The 22,358-nt window shown below is 44.2% G+C and overlaps 1 protein-coding gene across 2 annotated transcripts; it reads right to left on the bottom strand.

The window, feature by feature from the left end:
* Nucleotides 1-15,698: 15,698 nt before the first annotated feature.
* LOC148511595 (uncharacterized protein C3orf38-like) lies at nucleotides 15,699-21,688 on the bottom strand. Of its 2 annotated transcripts, XM_088442045.1 has the most exons (4): nucleotides 21,392-21,685; nucleotides 19,831-20,018; nucleotides 16,820-16,864; nucleotides 15,699-16,468 (listed from the first exon to the last, which is right to left on the bottom strand). In XM_088442045.1, the coding sequence occupies exons 1-4, from the start codon at nucleotides 21,516-21,518 to the stop codon at nucleotides 15,929-15,931; spliced, it is 900 nt and encodes a 299-aa protein (XP_088298171.1). In that variant the 5' UTR covers nucleotides 21,519-21,685; the 3' UTR covers nucleotides 15,699-15,928. The 2 variants fall into 2 exon arrangements, with proteins under 2 accessions (XP_088298171.1, XP_088298172.1); XM_088442046.1 differs by lacking the exon at nucleotides 16,820-16,864 and having other exon boundaries at nucleotides 21,392-21,688.
* Between the last annotated feature and the right edge of the window lie 670 nt (nucleotides 21,689-22,358).

Raw genomic sequence — 22,358 nt, 5'->3', positions numbered from 1 at the left:
TGCTTGTATTCACAGAGGGCTACTGCCCAAAGAGTCCTGGTGCTTGTATACACAAAGGGCTAAGGTCCAAGGAGTCATGGTGCTTGTATACACTGAGGGCTAAGGCCCACCGAGTCACGGTGCTTGTATACACAGAGGGCTAAGGCCCACCGAGTCACAGTGCTTTTAATTTATTTTATACAGAGGGCTAAGGCCCACTGAGTCACAGTGTTTGTATACACAGATGGCTAAGGCCCACGGAGTCACGGTGCTTGTATACACAGAGGGCTAAAGCCCAAGGAGTCATGGTGCCTGTATACACAGTGGGGTACAGCACCAAAAAATTTTTAAAAATTGTTTTCTTTTTAAACTTTTAGCTTTCTTTTTCTTACTTTTTTTTTGCACACTCAAGCACTTGTGAGTTTCGACACTTTAAGCAGTATAGCGCAGCAATGCAGCTTACATCAGCGTGCAGTCAGTGTGCCACCTTACACAGTCACTTTGCCAGCACAGCCACTTGTGAGTCTCTGGACACAGCACTTAATCAGCAGAGTATAGCGCAGCATACATCAGCGTGCAGTGTGCCCCCTATACAGTCACTTTGCCAGCACAACCACTTGTCCCATTCCCTGTACACAGCCAGTGAATAGAATATCAGCAGAGCAGTGCACAGCGTGCGGAGTGTGGAAGTGAAATGGTGCCGAGTCCCGGTCTCGGCGCCTTATGTAGAGGCAAACTCTTGCCTCTCACGAGAATCCGGCACTCCGTGAGGATCCAACGTCAGGAGGCCTACGTTTGGCTTGGCAGTGGGATCCAAGTCGGCGGGAATGGCTCGGGTAGACTCGGATCCCCGATGTTCGGCGTGGTGCAGATTCCACAGAATCCGGACCGCTCATCCCTAATTATAATCTATTTAGAAGGGATCTGAATAACTATTGAATGTCCCCTTCTCTGTCAGTTCTGGAATACATACCCTTGAAAGCAGAATTACTCAACTAGTACAATTGCTATTAGCTAGCACTAATTTTTATTATATTTCTTTTAATTACATTTTTGTTTTGAATTGTTGTTGAGAATTTTATACATATATTTTACTTTTCATTCACTCCTGGGAGTTATTCATGATATTTTTTATTTTATATTTTAAATACATCAGCTATTGTCCAATATATACTGTATATACACTATATGGACAAAAGTATTTGACCACACCTGTTAATTATTAAATTCAGGTGTCTTATTCAGACCCGTTGCAGTCACTGAGAAGAACTCAGTGACTGCAAGCATGGTCCTGTAATACCACCTTTGCAATAAAATGCTTCGTGAAATTTCATCCCTGCTGGATATTCCACGGTCAACTGTAAGTGATATTATTAGATAGTGTATGCATTTAGGAAGAATAGCAACTCAGCCACGAAGCAAAAGACTGTGTAAAATCACAGAGCGGGGCAAAGACTGCTAAGGTACATGGTGCGTAAAAGTCCCCAACACACTGCTGATTCCATAGCTGCAGAGCCCCAAACTTCCGCTGGCATTAATCATTAATAATGTAAGCACAAAAACTGTGCAGCGGGAGCTTAATGAAATGGGTTGCTGCATGCAAGCCTCACATCAGCAAGTCCTATGCCAAGCGTCAGATGGAGGTGTGTAAAGCACACCAACACTGGACTATGGAGCAGTGGAAACCTGTTCTGTGGAGTGACGAATCACGCTTCTCTGTTTGGCAGTCAGATGGACGAGTCTGGGTTTTTTAGCGGATGCCTGGAGAACGTTACCTGTCTGACTGCATTGTGCCAACTGTAAAGTTTGGTGGGGGAGGGATAAATGGTATGGGGCTGTTTTCAGGGTTTGGGCTAGGCCCCATATCTCCAGTGAAGGGCAATCTTAAAAAATTTTGGACAATGCTATGCTTCCAACTTTTTGGCTACAGTTTGGGCAAGGTACTTTTCTATTCCAAAATGACTGTGCCCCAGTGCAGAAAGCAAGGACTATAAAGACATGGTTTGATGAGTTTGGTGTGGAAGAACTTGACTGGCTGCACAGAGGCCTGAACCCAATCCCACAAGCACCTGTGGGATGAACTGGAACGGAGATTGTGAGCCAGGTACCTGACCTCATAAATGCTCTACAGAATAAATGGGTACATATTCCCAGAGAAACCCTCCAAAATCTTGTGGAAAGCCTTCCAAGAAGAGTGGAAGCTGTTATAGCTGCAAAAGGGGGACCAACTCCATATTAAATTATATGCATTTGAATACAATGTCTTTACAGTCCCTGTTGGCGAAATGGTCAGATGACGGAATACTTTTGTCAATATAGTTTGTATGTGGGCACAAAACTCAGCACTCGCCATTGTTCAATCACTCACCATAATACATAAATAATTGGGTTTTGGTTCATGGATTGATCAATGTATTTATAAGCCTGCAGCCCACATCATGGGACCCCATTCCTCTGCAGGTCCTGCACTATCTGCCATACTTAAGGGAACCTGGTAGTTGCTATCACAGAGATTAAACTGAAAACATGTTAACTGGTTTAAAGCTCACCTGCCAACTTACTTATGGCTTTTAAAGGTAAGACAGTCACCAAATATAGCTTCTATCATACTAACAAGAAGGCAGCTGACAAAGGTTAATATAAATGAGCTTGCATAGGGGTGCATGAGAAAGCTGTGACCACAAAAAGGTTAATTAAAAACTAACCAAATAAACAAAATCATAAAACCACTGCACTTGCCGCTCCTAGATTTGGGGTGCAAACCTGCACTCGCTATTCCCAGGACTGGGGTGAAAAGTAGCCTGTGACCACATTGCTTAAATAAATAAAAACACAAAACTGTTTGGTGAGGTGTCAATAAAAGCCTTTGACACTTATGAAATGCTTGTAATTTAGCTTCAGTATACCATAGTAACATCTGACAAAAACGTCTAAAATACTGAAGCATCAAACTTTGTGAAAACCAATACTTGTGTCATTCTCAAAACTTTTGGCCATGGCTGTAGAAACGTATTGACATTTTTTATTATTATTATTATTATTATTATTATTTTTCTTTCTTTTTTTTTGTTCTAATTCAAGTTTTTTCTTGTACATTTACAGAACATGTGGCTGCCTCATTTTAGGCTAACACATGCAGATAGACTCAACCTGCAGGGCTATGGACCACTGTATCCCGACATCATTGATGCTGCTCAGTCCATACTGGGTAACAATTTAATACGCAAGGCTTGCAATGCACATGGGGAGGAATGTATAGCTCATTGAACCCGGTCACTGGACCAGCAGTACAGATCCACCCAGATAAAGGTCACAGACACTGTTTCGTGTCCTGTTTTCAGAATGGGCAAATACAAGTTGCAGACAGTGATCCAGGGTCAGACTTTTCCCCCTGTGATCTCAAACAACTGCAAGACCTCTACCGGACTGTTGTTCCAAAAGACACACTGAAAAACATAGGACTGTGCAGTATATGCTATAGCAACTGCTGTGGAGGTCCTCTTCAACAACGACACTCCCACCTGCAGCTACAACTATACCCTAATGAGGGAACATCTCATAAAGTGCCTAGAAACTGGAATATTTACACCATTTCTAAAACGTTGTGAAGAGTATAAAAGTAACAAAAGGAGGAGACTTAATTAAGCTTTTATTAAATGCAGCGCCACATTAAATTCCAGGTGAAGCCATATTATCATCTGCCTATTTTGATTGGACTCCAAAATAGGAATGAAGAGCAGCTAGGCACTTCCGATAGATAGAAGAAGTGTGCAATTAGTTTCCAGATCCACAAATATTCGCCAGAGGAGTCTATGCAAAGTTGCATGTGCTCAAACCACTTGGTGAAGCAGCTGGACCAGTCCGTAGCAGGTATGTCTTCTACATGCTGGATGAAGGTCTCCACTGCAGCTTCCAGTGACTCAAAATGAATCCCACGCATCTTGTGCTCGACTTGTGGGAACACAAAGAAGTCGCAGAAGGCCAGGTCTGGACTGTACAGTGGATGACCAAGATCCTGGATGCCTTCATGAACCTGTATATCCACCACTGTCCTGGACTTGTGGGCATGTGCACTGTTGTGATGGAGAAGTGCACCACGAGTATGAGTTCTTGGACGGCACCTGGAAATGGCTTCCAGCACTTGCGGCAAGCATTGTTTGGTGTGCCAGTCTCCAATGACGGTAACCACATGACCAGTCTTGGCCACAAAAACAACTACTATCTGCTTGGCCATGCTGCGCTCATGTTGGAAGTTCTGTGGTGGCGCACCTCCAATGATTGAGAGACTCTGGGTTTATGTCAGACACATCTTGCTTGTAAAAGCACTTCCCTTTTAAATATTGAGCATGAACATGAACAAAAGTGTTGGGTTATAGTAAATAAACCCCTCAGCTGCACCCAGATATTAATCAGTACAGCCTCCTAGAGCATCCTAATCGCATCGCAGTGTGACTTAGATGCATTATTGCCAAATTTTGGCAAAAAAAGATGCCTGTCGCTAGCAGAGTCTCACAGGACCAGATGCCAAGAGAGGCTGTTTGGTGTGAATGAGGCAAAAATGAGTAATAACATATCTGTAGGCCACATACTGTATGTGTGCTAATAGGCATCAGATAAGTAAGCAATCTTGCTGCCCTGAGGATGTCTATTGTTTGAAATGTCATGCTGGTGCTTTTCCATTGAGCGTTCAACTCCCTGACTGTTACATTAGGCGAGTTGTATGTGTTAGAAACTTCTGGAGGGCATGTTGTGTCTTGGCAAGAATAACTGACGTGCCATTCTGGCAGGTTTGACTGTAATCAGATTCTATTGCATACAACGACTTGAAACTGGTTGAAAATGCAACGGAATTTTACCAGTTTTTCAAAATCAGAACCTTTAACATTATACCTATTAGATAGACTATTATGTTATGTTCTCGTCAGATTTTTTTTCTGCCTCTGGTGCGGAGAAACGCATCAAGGACGCGGAGCTCACTCGCTTAATTTGGCACCTATGCAACTATTACCGTTCATATACTTTGTGATCACTGCACAACTTCGATCTCCTGTGGGTGCATCTAAAGCATAGACTTACATTGTGAAGAGCAGTGGGAACTAGCAGCTTACCCGGAAGGTGTGTTCTCTGTGAGGCAAGTATTACAGCTAAACATCTGCCATCTGCAGTAGCCACTTATTATTCCACTATCCATCATTGGGATATTTTACAGAGGATATCACCAGACTTGTCTAATTGCAGTTAGCCCGGGTAACATTAGCCCGGGTAACATTATTACTTCATGGCCATATGTGTGAGTTTGCTACATACCGACAGCGGTGAGCATTAACTTTGATTGCAATATAATCTATTTAGGAGTGATCTGTATAACACTTGAATGTCTTCCAATTCTGGAATACATACACTTGGGAGCAGAATTACTCAGTTAGTACAAATCCTATTAGCTAGCGCTAACTTTTTGTTACAAGTCGCCAACTCGCCTTGTTACTTTCCCATGCTCCGGATGTGTCTCCTTCTCCGGGTCGCCAGCCACACTCCCGGAATTCTGCTCCTGTACAACATAGACACCGTATTGGAACGTCACCTCCAGTTGCTAGAAGATTAGAATGACGGACTGCGGCACGTGATACTGGATGATGTTTCCTCCTCACTTGTGTATTCCATTACTTGCCTGCTTTGTATCCATTGGTTCAGCACCTTTCTTAAGCCTGCTTGCTGACTATAGCGTGTTTGTACGTGTCCTTCCGTTTCCTGTCAGTCGTGTTCCTGCTCATCTGTGCCTGTTCTGCCATTACCTCGTGGACTCATTGTCTAAAACCCTCATTCCTCCATCTAGAGTTCTCATATACTGCTGTCTACGAAATTCCCAGCAGTAATAGCCGCACCTCGGCTCACAGCCTGTTAACATCTCGGCTCTCATAGCCGCATTCCAACAGTAATAGCCGCACCCCAGCCCGCAATGCCGCATCACAGCCTGTTAACACCTCGGCTCTCAAAGCCGCATCTCGGCTGTCTCACAACATATATTCCAACTGGCTACCAGCTCTCAAAGCCGTACCTCAAATTCTTCAAGCTCTTCCTTGAGGACTTCATTGAAGATACCTCACCTAGTCCAGTCCACTAACATTCTGTGGCCTTAGGATAACCATGTAAGTCCCTACTATCTCGAATTTTAAGACCAGGGGGCCACCTGAACGTGTTGTGTTCTCAGGGAACAGCGGGTGGTTGCTATTGGCAGAAGACCTCACCAGAGTGGTTCTAAGGGTCTTACAAGTTGATTCCTAAGAGACCGTAACACTTTTATGAGTATATTTATTTTTATTGCATTTTAATTTTGTATTTTTGTTGAAAATTCTCTAAATATATTTTACTATGCACTCACTCCCAGGAGTTATTCAAGATATATATTATTCTATATTTTGAATACATCAGCTAATGTGCTATGTATATATTTTAAATCAATTATTTGGAATTATCTATATATTTGTGGATCACCTGTTGTATTTAGCGCCACCTATTCTTGGTTGTGTCTATATTTTGTGAGTGGTCTGGGAATCCTCCCTATAGGTGTGCAGCTTACAGTATATAATTTACAGGGGAATCCTGAGTAATCACTTCATTTGGCACCAGGACTATTCTTGAATGTGCTGGTCATAGTCTTATTATTCCATGTTGCTCTTGCTGGACTAAGGTGGAGTCTGCATTATTTCTGCCCTCAGCTCCTCTTATACTGCCTCACTCCTTACATTCCCTTTAAACTTTAAGCTTCATGAGCAGCAGTGGCAAACGCAGGATTTCCAGAGGGGGGTTTCCAAACGCTTAATTTTAGAGCGAGTGTGGCCTGTCAATGAAGAGAGCAGAAGTAGTACTTAACTAGCTTTAATAAGCGTCTTACAACGTGTATTGTGTGTATTAATTCCAGCATAACAGGACCAGCGATCACAGTAAGCCATTAGATGCATCAGTAGGCCATCCTGCCTGAGCTGAACATATTTACTTTAGATGTGAGCACCATTCCAGACTATTGGAGCAAGTCCGGGAGCCTGGAAGAGCAGCTGTAGACCCAGAGGCGCCGAGAGGGGGGGGGGGAGCGGGTACAGTTTGCCCGGGCTTCCAGAGGGGCCCGGCGGGGGCCCGGGTCTGGTGCCGCCCCCCCCACTTCCTCCCTCCCTCCCTCGCTCTGCAGCAGCCCAGCACACAGCGGGCGCCCCCTCCCCGACGCGCGGCGCTGTAAAACACTATTTTTTTCAAGGGGGTGTGGCCACGCCTTCTGAAATTAGGCCACGCCCCCTCTTTACCAGGGCCCCGCGTGGCTCTCTATGCCCCTGAGTAGACCCTAGGACTGCCCTGGACATACTGTATATGTAAATATTGGGCTCTATAGCAGTGCATCTCTAACAGTGCATGTTTTCCAGATCTTCTAGTTGGTGCACAGAATATTTATTACTGGCTTATTCATGTTAAAAGATCCACAGGTGGTGCTAATTATTTCATGCTGCAGCACTAGTAACAATGTATTATATTACTATTTCTATTGTGGTCATGGTGTAGGTTGGGCTTGATGGTTTACGTACATATCCGATGGTGGGGGGTCTTCGCATGTGTAGAACGGGTCCTGTGATCACGGTCGCAGTGTCCCCTGAGCCGCAGTCTGATTGACAGTAAGGGAGGGGCGGTGACCGGTTCTGTTTCGCAGACTTCCTGGCCCCAGCAGCACGAATAAACCGTCCATCCTGAGTAACCGGAGGGTTTCTCAGTGACCCGATGTGCGCCCAAGTTATCCTATAGCTGTGTCCGCGTACGCAGCTGCGGATCACTGAAACATGAAGGAGATGTCGCCTCCTGCTGCATTTGCATATGTTAGCATGGTTAGACGCAGCAGCGATGCTAAATCTGTCCCCAACAGAATCAGGCTCACAGTTTGTGAACTCAATTTTTAAAGCTTTATAAAGTTGTTGATGATTTTTACATAGAAACACACTGACAAATCTTTAGAAATGAAGGTAAAATAAAGATGATTTTTCAAAGTTCACCTTACTTTAACTTTTCCTAACATGATATAGCAGCTAATACTGTGTTACCATAAAGTGGGGCTAGAGGATACTAAGGGATCCTGCACATGGACCTCTCTACACCCACCAGCTCCGGTAATTGATGGGTGGAGGACAGATGGATGCTCGCAGAAAGCTCATTGCTCAGTGGAGAGATGGACGGACGTTGTACACTGTGACATGGACTTCAGGAATGAAACGGTAAGTATCCTAACCCTACCCCTAAACCTAACCCTCCCCTAGTGTATGAACCTAACCCTACCCCTAAACCTAACCCTCCCCTAGTGTATGAACCTAATCCTCCCCCTAGTGCCTAACCATAACCCCTATCTCTAACCATCCACCTAACCAAACTACTTACCGTAGGCATGCCGGCATCCGGGATGCCAGTGCGCTGATTCTGACTGGTGTCGGGATTCCGGCGCTGGCATCCTGACAGCCGGGATTGAAACTACATCCATTTTGACCAGCTCACAATATTGTTTTCACCAATGTAGGCCAAAGGCTGCAGCAATCTGGCTGGCTAAGCTAAGCGACAGAGCAGCGGCACAAGATCACAGGCGTTTAAAAGGAAATTAGGACACACTTTCCAACCCTCCCGATTCGGCCGGGAGCCTCCTGAAAATCGTGTGGCTCTCCCGGCCCCCCCATTACGGCAGGCAAGCCTCCCGGCAGCCTCTGACCCGTCCGGTCCCCTAGCAGTTGCAATAGAAACTCCCGCAGCGGGGGAACCGGTGACGCAATTTAATCGCCTCATCGTGGACCCGCCCCATGCCTCACAATGCCCTTCATTATTGTGAAGAGGGGGCGGGGCTACAATGACGTGATCGTGCGGTCACGCCCTTGCTCTGTCCACTGCCACACCATCTCCCTCAACACGCCCCCTTTATGCCGTGCTGCGCCCCCCGCCGAAGAAGACTGGCTTCCCCCTTCCAGAATGCTGGCCCTGGATGTCGGCAAGTATGATATAGGACACAGCAGTGGCAGACAGGATAGCAGTTTAATAAACAAAGTTTTTTGCCATCTATGCAAAACAACAGTCACCAATTTCCCAAACAGAACATGACACAAAGAGGTGAAAGATGGAATTCTCCTTGGGCCCTCCAACCCATCCTAATGTTGTATATTAAAAAGAACATGCACCGTTTAACAAACCAATCACTTTAGCGACAGGGACTGACACTTTTGTGGCAAGAGCTCTGGGCTGCATTGTGGGCAGTTAAGTTACAGCACCAATGTGAGTGTGTACTTGTGCAGGGCACCAATAACAGGTTAATGAGCTCTGGGGGCTGTGTGCACCAGTAAAATAAAGAATATAATGCTGCCCTGTATATTAGAAGGAGCTCTGGGGGCTGTGTGCACCATTAAAAGAATATAATGCTGGCTGCCCTGTATCTAATGATGCTTGCTGCACTGCATGGAGCTCTATGCAGCTACGCACTATGCTTTTTCTCCGGCGTCACCTGTGAAATGACGCCCAAACATTGACGTGCGGTGAGGTCAATGGCTGAGGAGGCACACGTGGAAATGGGTACCAGTGCTGGGAGCACCCTATTACTCACTGTAACTCTCCCCTCACTACAATAAGGTGCAGTGTCCATTGATTCTCCTACCTGCATCACTGTCTTTTCTTGCTGCTGCTGCTGCTGACTGAGCTCCAATCTCTAAACACTGCAGTGCACTTCCTGGTCACATGACACATCCAAGGTGTCCATCAGTGCTCAAGGCATGCCCCCCCCATAGTCAGAGGCATGCCTCTATTAGATCTCTTTCTGTGCAGCTTACTGCTCTGCAAGCAGTGTTTGACTATACACAAGCGAACCTTTTTTTCTGCAGTCCCAGGGAGCTCCACAAAGCTGGTGATTGTTAACTTTAAAAATTATTACGATAAAAAAAGATGTTTATAATTTATAAATATCTTCTTTGTATTATTCTAATTATTTTTATATCAAATCTCAGGAGTATGAGAGGGGACGGAGGCTCTGCTCCCTATGCAGAGATGCTGATGGGTTTTTTTTTAACTAAATACAATAACTCCTTATTGTTGTGGTGTAGCAGTTTAATGTGCCCAGCATTTAATATAGCAAATATACAAAGATGTAGCACTTAATGTGTCTATTTCCCTATAGATTGAAAGCTTGTGAGCAGGGCCCTCTTCACTTCCTGATATCACCCAGTCTTGTATTCTGACTGCTTTGTTCTTAATTGTAAAGCGCAACAGAATTTGTTGGTGCTATATAAGACATTGTTAATAAAAATAAAACATTTAATTCATCCCCATGTGACTTAGCTTGTACATATGCAATCATTCAAGATGTTTATATACGCTGGTAATGGGAATCTCACTGTACAATGTAAATGGAGATGAAATCTCTTTCACTAGGAGGAATGCAGTGCCCATTCCATTATGACCTTCACACACTCAGTAGATTTTGTACAGTATGTAGTGAACAGATCATGATTATCTCATCAGTCACTTGTACAATTTCCAAATCCTCTGATGAAACTGGCAGCCCACTGGAGAATTGCATTAGCACGCACCTGCTGTAGTGTTTTACTGGCTCCTTGATAGGTACAAAGAAAATAGATCTCAGACTGCACATTCTGGACATATATATATATATATATATATATATATATATATATATATATATAACTGGAGGTGCTACCTGTGGAGACCATTGATATATACACAAAAAAGAAATACAGGTGCACAACTCCAAATTAACTGATTATATATAAATAAATACATTTTGCAGTAAATACAATAGAGGTTTTTGGCATAATCTTGGCCAAGGTTATGGGCCTGCCCACCATATCCGGGTAACCTCTTGTCGGGCAGGTCCCTAACATACTAAGGCTCCGATCCAGAGCGCAGGACACCCCCAAACTAGCCCAGCCAATCCACCCCAAAGCACCGCTCTAATAAGAAAAGTGAAGTGTTAAGAGCAGCCGCTGGCCGCATATAAAGAATAAAAATAAAAAAGTGAAAATACTGGATCGGTATACTGCTGGCCTCCTGAGTCCTCGGCTAATTAACCTCTATGGAAATATTTCACACTTTTCTGCAGATAGGAAATGATGCAGTCTTATCTCTCTGGCTGCTTGTGCAGTGCCCATTCAGTGCTCATAGCCCTGCTCACACCTGCACCGTCAGTGACTTAGGGCCCAATTCTGTCTGGCTGTGGCAGCTTACTTACTAGTTTATGCTAATGCGAGTATCTGCCCCATGTGCTTTATTATGCGTGCATCTGCATGTAGAAGGCAATCCAACCCACTGTTTTAAGGTCCGCAGTCATCATCAACAGTGTCTGGACTTGCAAAAGATCCATCAGAAACAGACATCCAATCTCCATCCACAAATGAGCATCAAAGCCGTCTCACACGCCCACGACACTCCCACGTGATGGAACAGTTCCGTACGATCATACGGTTGCTGGGCAGTTAACACCCATCTCATGGACAGCAAGGTCCATCAATAGACCAATCAATTTGTCCAATCTCTGTTTGCATATGCATAGCAAAGAGCCTGCAAAGTCGGCATTTGCTTTCTACACAGCAGGATCAGTTTACATATATCAGAGAGCTATTTGCATTTGGCCTGAAATGTCGGACTCTTCTTAAAATACACTGTGAGCTCTCTCGTATTCTCACTATCTGGTTTACACGCTGGAGTCATTATTTGCTGCTGTGCATGTGACACTATGTACTGTAACAGTTTCTCACCAGTTCATTGAGAAGGATACATGAAAAGGGGCAGACTAGATGGGCCAAGTGGTTCTTATCTGCCGTCAAATTCTATGTTTCTAAGTAAGGAGCATACACACTAGACATGGGGTGGGGAACCTTTTTTTCTGCCGAGGGCCATTTTGATAATGATATATATATATATATATATATATATATATATATATCATTATTTGAGGCCTGGTTCAGGCCATGCCCCCTCCACGTGATGTCACACAGGGGCGGGGCCACAATCACCGGTGATTACAGCAATGCCCGGAGCTGTAAGGGCAGCGGAGTGACCGCATGAAGCATCCTAAGGACGCTCCGGGTGGCACTGCTGCATAGATTCTGGCTGCAGTGTGCTAGTCTAGGCACTGTGCTAGCCAAATGAGGCTAGCAGAAAAAAGCTCTGAGGGCCAGACAAAATGATTCCGAGGGTCTTATACGGCTCCCGGCAGGAGGTTCCCCATCCCTGTGGGACTACATATCCCAGCATGCACTGCCAGAGTTTTGCTATTAGGGGATGCTAAAACTGTAGCAGGACATGCTGGGATATGTAGCTCCACAGCAGCTGGAGAGCCAGGGTTTGCCACCACTGGTCTAGTGTGTTCCCAACAGGGGTGTGCTCAGTGTCGCTAATGACACTGAGCACACAGACACAGAATGATATCGTTCATGGCCGAGCTCCCTCCCTCATCCCCGAGCATGCAACAACCTGACAATATCGTCAGCTTGGCCTGCATGTTCGGGCAATGAATGACAAAGACCAACAACTTGCGGGAGCGCACATTGTTGGTCGTTATCATTCATCGTTTTGCATACAAATTGGCTGATATAGTGAACGACTGAACAATAATGATATCGTTCAGTCGGCCAAAATATCGGCAAGTGTGTGCGCACCTTTAGGGCCGAATTCACCCCACCCCCACATGTTTTGGACAAAATATCAAAATAATATTACTAATTTCTACTCTCCATATAACAGCTTTTGAGACAATACCCACTTGAACATCCCTGCCATTTAATTGACACAGTTAAGGTTTTTTGATGAATGTCAAGGGTCTTAACTTGCCTAATGAAAGATTAGCCTTAATTACCTTTCAATCCCACAAGGCAACCATAATCACTAGAATAGAGACATTAGTGTGCACCCCCCCCCACCCCCCCTTTTTTTTTTAAAGACCAGAGATCCTTCATACCCTACTGCCAATGGGTCATTTAAAAAAATATATATGGTGTAGCTCGTGTTTTAGTTTGGATGACAGGGACTTAATGCTTGTTTCTCTTTATGCCCCTAAATCTAGCCAAGTACCTTTCCTCAAGGAGGTTTGTGAAAAAATTCAAATGCTAAACGTAGTAGACTTCAATTTAGTTTTAGACCACAAACTGGACAAATCTCATGCTCCTTGTCCAACTCTCCCACTACCCAGCTTCACCTAGAAGCCAAATTCTGCAATCAGAAATGTCCCTTCAGATCCCTCAGGAAAAATATTAGCTGAGATTAGGATGTAAGCGGTCAATAATAAAAGGAATAAAACATATTATATAGCAGGGAACTGTGCTGGTACACAGCTTGCAATCTATAAGGCTGTCGGGCAGCACAGTCCCTGCAGAACCCCCAGGGTAAGAGATACCATAATCCTCTGGACATAGAAAAAAATGTTTGCTAACTTATGCCCATATCTAACTCCTTTGATGCTATCACTGCTAAATATATTAATGTCCTACCCCCCACCCTGCTTTGGACATGGAACCTCTGCAAATGCTAAATGCACATTGGACCCAGTATGTTACCATTCAACATTATCACAATGTCTATGAGCCCATTAACTGTAAAGCTGGCCCTTCTGCTGGAATGAGGAACTGACTTTTTTGATAAATAACACGTGTCCCCCTGCAGGCAGCGCAGGTTACTCTTCACTAACAAGCTCATGAACAACGGTCTAAGAGAAAAGAAAAGCTGCAAAACTAGAATTACAACCCTGGGCACTTTGCTGTCTAATGCTGGCCGGATGCTGCAATATCGCAGGAAGGCCAGCCATTGTATTGCCCTAAACTAATGCAATAAGTAATAATGGTCCTATTAATATGTAGGAGATCACAGTCAGAGCACGTTGGTAAATGTGGGCGAGAGAATAGTGCTAGCAGCATAAGTTTGCTAAAATCTTCCTACCACACTAATTATCAATAGTTACAGCCTCTTGGTCTGAGCATCCAATGGCCAAACCACATCAAAAGACCGATCAACAAGAAGATTTACGTTTTATGTGAACTAGTCTACTGTGTCCATCTAGTGGTGGATGATCATCATTACATTAGACGGATAAGAATTAACAGTCTATTCTACTGGAAGGTTTTTGTAATAGTTAGAGAGTTCAGCTCTCAGATCAGACATATTGGTTCTGGTAAAAGTGATTTTTCTAATAGCAGAGAAGTGACTTTGGTCACTGTGGGACAGAGCATATTACTGCAGTCAGACCGGCACATAATAGGTAACTATAATATAACTTCTATGTTCTCTGTTAGTAAATGGACTGACCTCCTTCAGCAAAATAAATAAATAAAAAATACAAGCACACCTATCAATAATATAGGATATTTTACTGAGACTACTTTAAGTGTTGGTTTTGGACATAACCAGTATTGTCCAGCTGTTTGATCTCAAGCGAAAATCCTTTGAATCTTTAAAGATTCACAAATGGCAGAGATTCCCAAACTCTGCCATTGCAGTTCAGGTTTAAAGGATATCCATGCTTGATCCCAGATGCTTAAATCAAATGGATTGAGGTGCTATTAAGTCACCTGTGCTCAAGCATAGCTATCATTAACACCTGGACTGTAATGGCGGAGTTTGGGAACCTCTGACATACTGGATAAAAATTTTGGTAAAAATGGGTGAACTTGGGTACATTTTTGAGCAGAAATCTAGAGCAGGAAACGCTGATCCTTCCTCAGATCCAGCACATGAAACATCCATCACTTCTCCAGGTTACACGCACAGTAATTGTTTAATGCAAATATCACAACTCTTCTAAGGTTTTTGTCCCCCATTTTTTCTTATAGACATTTTAAGCTGTTACTCAATTTCTCATATTCAAAAATGCGACATTTATATTTCTGTAAGAAAAATAACTCCAAAGAGGTTTTACTTCAATAAACTCAGCCAGTTGTATAGTCCACCCCTTTACCCTCCGTAGAGGTGGGCAATAAGCTGCCCCCCAGCTGTTGTAGAACTACACATCCCAGCATGCCCTGACAGTTTTGCTATTTGGCCATGTTAAAACTATTGCAAGGCATGCTGGGATTTGCAGTTAAACAACACCTGGAGGGCAGTTTATTGCCCACCCCTGTTCTAGTGTGAATTCATTCTCTGAACGACTGCCTGGCATGACCCTGAAAGGCCATGCATACAGTGTGTGCAAAAGGTGGCACTGCCCACAGCAAACCTCATACATTTGCTTTTATGCCAAATGACAGAATCCATTTGATTGCTACTGGCAACCTCTTTATCGCAGTTACCGATCGGCCATTTTGCAGAACCATTGCCCCATGTATAATCAGCATTTGCTTCACTTTACAATAATTGTCTTACCACTGAGCAGGTGAGTGAGTTATGGGTCGATGCTTTTAGCTGTTAGTGACCATTTATTCATACTCTATTACACAGGTTCTCAAACTCGGTCCTCAGGACCCCAAACAGTGCATGTTTTCCAGGTCTCCTCCCAGAATCACAAGTGAAATAATTAGCTCCACCTCTTGAGCTTTTAAAATGTGTCAGTGAGTAATGAATACACCTGTGCACCTGCTGGGTGACCTGGAAAACATGACCTGTGTGGGGTCCTGAGAACCGAGTTTGAGAACCACTGCTCTATTATATATTAAATAAAAAAAAAAAACAACCAACAAGAAATATAAAACATATTAACCCAAAGTGAGACATGGCATTTAAAAATATATATATTGGTTTTGCAGAACATAAAAACAAAACAAAAAACACACTTTAGTTTCTGGTCACACACATTTGTCTGTACTGTCTTGACTGCAGGGGCTCTTATGTTCCATTTGGAGTGAAACTATTTAATCTGGACCAGTTCAATAACCTTCAGCTTCTTGTTATCACAAAGCACACTCCATGTCGCTAGCAAGTGATGTCAAACTAAAGTGCAAAAAGTTCAGCGATCGGATTTATAATAGGCCTCCAATTCACTAGTGTTGTAACTAATAGAGGGCAAAGCTTCAGAGCCCAATGCAGTCTGTGCTAAGATTTTGAGATCCACCTGCTTGATCTTCCAATTACCACCAACTGGACAGCGAATTAATCCAAAGATCTGTTCAAATATTCCCAGACAGGCATTGCTCCTGTGTATCGTACCAGCAACCGCCACCACCACAAGCCCATGAGAGGACGCGACACATTTCAATCCTTTGCTATCGCGGTTTGGGTTAAATATCAGCCTCTCATCTCGTGTTAGCGCAAGCAGACGCAAACTTGTCATCTGGGAACCACTGTGTTCCTCCATCGCCTGCTCTGCTGCTCTGTATGAAAATCTAAGTTCTGCATTCTCCCAAAAGTGCTGGGGCCCCCAGTCACCCCTTTCTTGTGCAAGGGATGGGTTCTGAGAGTTCAGGAGAGTGTAAAACCAAATGCAAAATTGTTCTCCAAGCAGCTTACAGTCAAGTGAATCAAGGTGGGATTGGTCTTCCTTTTCTACCTAGAACAGACAAATGAAATGACTATTTAGTGATGTATCTTTCATAACAGTTGATAAAAAAACAAATTGAATAAGCAATACTAGTTTCTGACAGTAACTTATGGAGGGTCCCAGCCAAGTGCATCCGTGATGTACAAACAGAGGCAAACATAAAGCAATGGTGTAGGTAAAAAAAAAAAAAAAATACAAGGTGAACTGAAGTCCAATGTTACAAACAAAGAACATTAGTTGAAATGAAGTGCCAATCCCCACCACCACCTCCTCAATGCCAGTTGAACTGTTGGGGAGGAAACACTTGGTGTCTACTGAGAACATCATCATTATCCTCCTCCTCCTCTACCCGGTACTCACCCGACAGCTGATCAGGTCACAGGAAAAGTCTTGCACGGCATGAGGCTATGAGAGGGGAAGATACGAAGATTAGATGGACGCAAAGGGCGAATGGGAAAGAATTTATGCATAAGGTCAGAAATGTAATTGGGACAGGAGATATAAAGTCACTTGTAAGCACGGCTCAATACTTCTGATTTTATTCTGACGTTGGGAGGGAATTCACAGAGGAGCAGCAGTGGATGACATTGGGCGGAATTCAATTGTTTTCGCGGCCCGGATCTCCCATCTAAAGTGACGGGAGATCGCGGGCCGCTATTCAATTGTTACAGTTTTTCGCGCCCAAAGTGGTCGGGTTTAGCCGCGTAAATCGGCTAACCCTGACCAAAGTGCTGGGCGCGTTCGCGAAAAGTGCAGTTTTGGCGCCCAAACAGGTCACTCTTCACCGATTTCAGCTCGCACCCCTCTGGGGCTGCGAGCTGAAATGGAGCGCTGGCAGCCGATCCCCGACAGGAGCAACAATTGAATAGGTCCGTTGGGCGTGATGGGGGCTGGAAACAATTGAATATCGCCCCAAATGTCAAGACCTTGAAAAAGATCAATTATAGGATCGAAACGCGTTGGATCTAGGAGGGAAGGAGATTTGGAATTCCAACCAGGGAGAGGAGACGGATGGGCTACGAGTGAAACCGAGACTATCCCAGGAACTCTAGCGCCTTTACAGACACTACATGCCATTTTTTAATTCATATTCTGGTAGGAAGCCATCTTCACCAATGCTGGATACATGTTGTGTATGGGTATGGGAACCTCTTTGCCTATTGGATTCTTTTTCCCAGAATTTATATTCGCTTTTTACCATTAAAACTTATCTTTTTATTATTACAATTCAATCTCTCTTTGTATTGTTTACAGGAGTACTAATCGGGAAACTTGTTTACATGGCTCATTATATCTGTGACAACACTTATGAGCATGCTAGCACTAGATTTCTGTTATTTGTGTTTTCACATGACCCCACGTCTGGATTTTTATTCTAACATTATAGACCAGGAGGATGGAAACGAACACGTGAACGCCATTATCACCAAGATAAGTGACTTATTACATTTTATATGATCTCTGGTTCATTTACATTGTGATTTTAGTTTTATCTGGCGCTGAGGTGGGAATATCCCATTTGTATTTTATTGTGACCTTTTTAGGGGTGAGAAAAGCACCTCAGGGCCATTTCCTACCATCGCCGCCTGGCGCAAGTCTTTGGTACTATTTGGGAAATATAGATTGGTCTGGAGACAGAGCATGGATTGGTCAAGAGAAAGAGTCTTCGGAATGGGAATGAGGATTGCATGTTTGAAGGCAGGGAGGAAGGTAGAGGGAGAGGCACTTGGGTCAGTCGTATTGGGTTGAATGGCTGTGGACGGAGTTGAAGCTATGGGCGGGTGGCTATGAGTGTGGAATGTCTGCAGCAGAGGACTGTAACACCTGTCTGTGAACATTTATCTGCAGTGTCTTTTTTTTAATACAGATTGTAAACAGACTATGAACCTGTAACATAACTGAGGTACTTTACTTTGTGCCTCCACGATGACACTGGTCCCTGGTGAATTTAAAGTCTGCAATGTTTAAGCGCGTATCCACCTTCCGATATTAATGGACGACTGAACGATACCAACATCGTTATCGTTCAGTCGTTCATTAATCATGCAATGATCGAGCAGTAAAACGTTGGAAATGACCAGTGATGCGCGCTCCCGATGGTCGTTTCCGACATCAATCATCGCCTGAACATGCCGATCAATCTGCAGATAACGACAGATTGGCCATGTTGAGGGATGAGGGAGGGTGCCTGAACTGAACGACACATCGCTCAGTGTAGGCACAAACAGGGATGAGGAACGACTGTACGATTACAATGTTGTAATCGTACTGTCGTTACCCCATCGCCTAATGGATTCGCACCTTTATTGGTTCATTTAAAATGTAACTAAAATTACATAATATGGACATTTTTTTCAACATGACATTAAGTACAGAGTTGCAATCAGATCACAGATACTTGGCCAACAATCAAAGAAAGACTGTACAGTAAAGGTATTTTTCTTTAATCACTTAATGTAACAGATGATTATTTTATTCCATTTAAATTTTTTTTTTTTTTTTTTTAAATGTAACTTGGTCAACAACATATCTAAAACACATTTACTTATTTTAGAGAAATAAAATATACCTAGGGGTGTTTAGTACAGGATGTAGTTAGACCGGCGGCCGCAATACCAACATCCGAATCCCGACATGGGACTTGAGATAGGCGTCGAAATACTGACGCCTATCTTAATCCCACCGCCGGAACGCCGAAGGACGCGTGCGTGAATTTGGTAAATCCGGGGCGCCCATAGCGTTAGCCGCAGTGGGGGAGGGTTATGTGTAGATAGCGTAGCGGGGTTGTTTGTGGGAGGGGTTAGCATTAGGCACCCCTAGGGGGGAGGGATAGGCACCAATAGAGGGGAGGGTTAGGCACCACTAGGGGGGAGGTTAAGGTGCAGTAAGGGGGTTAAGCACCACTAAGGGAGGGTTAGGGGGGTGAGAGGGGCAGGGATAGGCTACTTACAAGCCCGGTCGGGATCTTCTCCCTTCTGGCTGCCAGCATCGGGATATGAACCTGGGACTTCATACCCATTCCTTTAGTGCCACCCCAACAGAAAAAGATTCTCCAGTGGCATTACCCCTTACAACCCACCCCCGCTTCGTAAGTGGTAAAAGTGGCCTCTATTTAAGTAAGGGGACATAATATATTCAAATTTCAGAATATTTATGAGAAAAATGGAGACAGGAAGAAAAAAAAAAAAAAAAGACAGCCCCTCCCATTTAATAAGGCCACAAAAGACCATAAAAACACATGAATTCCATTGTGCATCAGTCTCGTTCTAATGCCAAGTCACTATGGCCTATGTTGTAAGCTGTCATTATAAAGAGGGAGAATGGCAATTGACTGATGGACATGCATCATCTTCAGCATTATTACTGCTTACCTTCTGCTGGACGTCCAGGCTCCTCCAGTGATCGAGTGCACACTGTATTAGTTGATGCTTTTCACTTGCCGGCAGCACTGAGATTTTCTCTTCGTCAAGGAATTTAAATATGACACTGCGGTGAACTTTACGTCTTTTCAAGAGCTCTGTGGCATCCTTACTGTATGCCAGGATTGCATCAATGGCTTCTATGAGGAAAAAGAGATACAGACTATTTGGTTACTGAGAATAAAAAAGCTAAATCTTTACATGGTTACTGACACTGGGAAACAAAAGGCAATCACTGCAACCAATTTAAACTACAGGAAAGGTACACTGAGCGAGCTGCCAAATTAACCTTACACGGGAACAAAATCCTTCCTGACTCTATAAATCTGTTTAATTGCATTGATACACTAAAACCATCTGCATTCAGTTTTAGGTGCATGTGTATATGGTCAGAGCACTATATTATTGCTCTCCCTCTCCTGCAGGTCTGTATGACCCACTTGTGTAGTACGTAGGGAACAATATGTAGCCGATCTGATCATTTGATTGCTCACAGCAGCACAGAACATGGGTGATATAATTATATACATAGCGCCACCATTTTACACACTGCTGTACAGAGAATATTTCTCAATGACATCAGCCCCTTCCCCTTGGATCTTACAGTCTAAATTTCCTAACATACAAGTGCCCACATCCGCACGCTCCAGGGGTTCATTTTTGTCACTAACTTACCAGTATGTATTTAGAGTGGGTAACTGGGATATGTAGCCACTATGTAGAAACACATTTGAGGTGCAGTGATTGTGGCTAAAAGCCCCATCCCCCTATATGGATTATGATTTATCACTTTTCTGATTCTAGACTGAAATTTCTCTGATGTATTTGAATTAATTTTTTCCTGCATTTGTTTCATCTACGATCTCACCTAATTTGTTTGCACTTGGTGTCAAGGCGGGTATCCACTTATAGATATACAAACGAGAGCACGATTACGACATTGCAACCGTGCCGTCGTTTGTATATCTAGTGATGTGCCTACACTGACCATTCACTCGTTCAGTCCCGGCACATCCCTCATCCCCACATGCTGAACCTGACGAGATTGTCAGGTTGACCAGCATGTACGGGCGATGTCGGAAGCGACCAGCGGGAACGCGCATCGCTGGTCGCTTCCGACCAAAACATGCCCGATGCATGCGCGATTTGTTATCGTGCAATCGCTTGGTTAAATCGCTAAGTGGATACCCCCCTTAACGCACTCATTTTTACACTATACGATGTGTACGTTATAGCGCTCCGATCCACATTGGTACAAAATATCGTATAGTGTGTACCCAGTTTAAGACGGGCACTTTGCCATCTAGGGTGCTGCCCACTGGCAGATACCAGTCCCAGCATAGCAGGGCCATAATGGACTCGATAGCTACAGAGGAGAGTGGTGATCTTCTATGACACAGCTATGTAGAACCACAAATCCCAACACAGCAATTCCATAAGGAGCCTCCAGGCAGTGGCTCGGGGTGTAAGGCTATAGTACGATCTCTCATAGCCCAGGCACAGCGCCGCTCACCTTCCCTGCTCAGCACATGGATCATGCGGTTGGTGACGGTCTCCGCTATGGAGAGCAGGTCCTGCGTGTCGAGCTGTGCCAGCAGCCGCCTGCAGCCCTCCTTCTCCCGGGCGCTGAGACCCGACATGGCTACAGCGCCCACTCTGTCTGTACATCCGCACTGACAGCCGGCTGGGGAAACGACACTTTACCCAATGACACTAACACTTCCGGTGACGTCATGTTCATTCGGAGTAACCGGCTCCCTTCCGCCACTAGCCGTTACAGTGACGTCATTTACACGTAGCTTCCTCCTGGTGGATAGATCCCCTTCAGATCCTTATGGAGGATCTTACAGAGATTGATGGCAGGGAACAATGCATACAGGGGTTGGCAACTTGTGGGACTATACGTACCAGAGCATGCTGGGATGTGTAGTTCCCAGCAGCTGTAGCCCCATAGATAAGCTTGCCTGCCACTGAGTCAGGATATGACTGGAAATTCACCATTGATTGGTTGCTATGCGCAACAACACCCAATTCATAAACATCCCTAGTGTCTGGTCTGCAGGATCCAATTCTACTCGTTTCTATTTAGTGTTCAGTATACTCAGAAGAAGCAAAATTGTGCTAAACATCTTACATGGAAATAAATCAGTATTTTGCTGTGTCTACATCATACTTGCCTAATTTTGAAAAAGTATTTCAGGGAGATTGTGACAGCAACACCTAGGAGTGCGGCAGTAAAGTGGCCGTGTAATGCTACATCTGAGAGGCGTGTCATAAAACGGACTTCTGGTGCATACACACGGTCAGATCTGTCAGATGAACAATTTGAACGATTTCAGACAGTATTAAAATGAATGGAATCGTCCAAATCTGATTTCAAACACATCAGATGTCAGATATCATTATCTGACCATCGGGAACGCGCATCGTTCATCGTTGCAGGCTCACATGTCAGATTTTCTTTCAGATACGAACGATTT

The sequence above is a fragment of the Taudactylus pleione genome, unplaced genomic scaffold (genome assembly GCF_031769625.1).
Source record: "Taudactylus pleione unplaced genomic scaffold, aTauple2 ptg000303l, whole genome shotgun sequence".
Taxonomy (NCBI): Eukaryota; Metazoa; Chordata; class Amphibia; order Anura; family Myobatrachidae; genus Taudactylus; species Taudactylus pleione.
The sequence above is the reverse complement of the archived record's forward strand: the minus strand, read 5'-3'. Positions and strand labels throughout refer to the sequence as shown.

Bases quoted from the DNA above. Each gene is read 5' to 3' on its own strand.
- LOC148511595 (XM_088442045.1), bottom strand. From the start codon at position 21,518: ATGTCGGGTCTCAGCGCCCGGGAGAAGGAGGGCTGCAGGCGGCTGCTG. The intron at 20,019-21,391 runs GTGAGCGGCGCT...TTTTCCTCATAG, and splicing joins CCATGTGCTGAGCAGGGAAG to AAGCCATTGATGCAATCCTG. The intron at 16,865-19,830 runs GTAAGCAGTAAT...CCCCTCTCATAG, and splicing joins GCCTGGACGTCCAGCAGAAG to CCTCATGCCGTGCAAGACTT.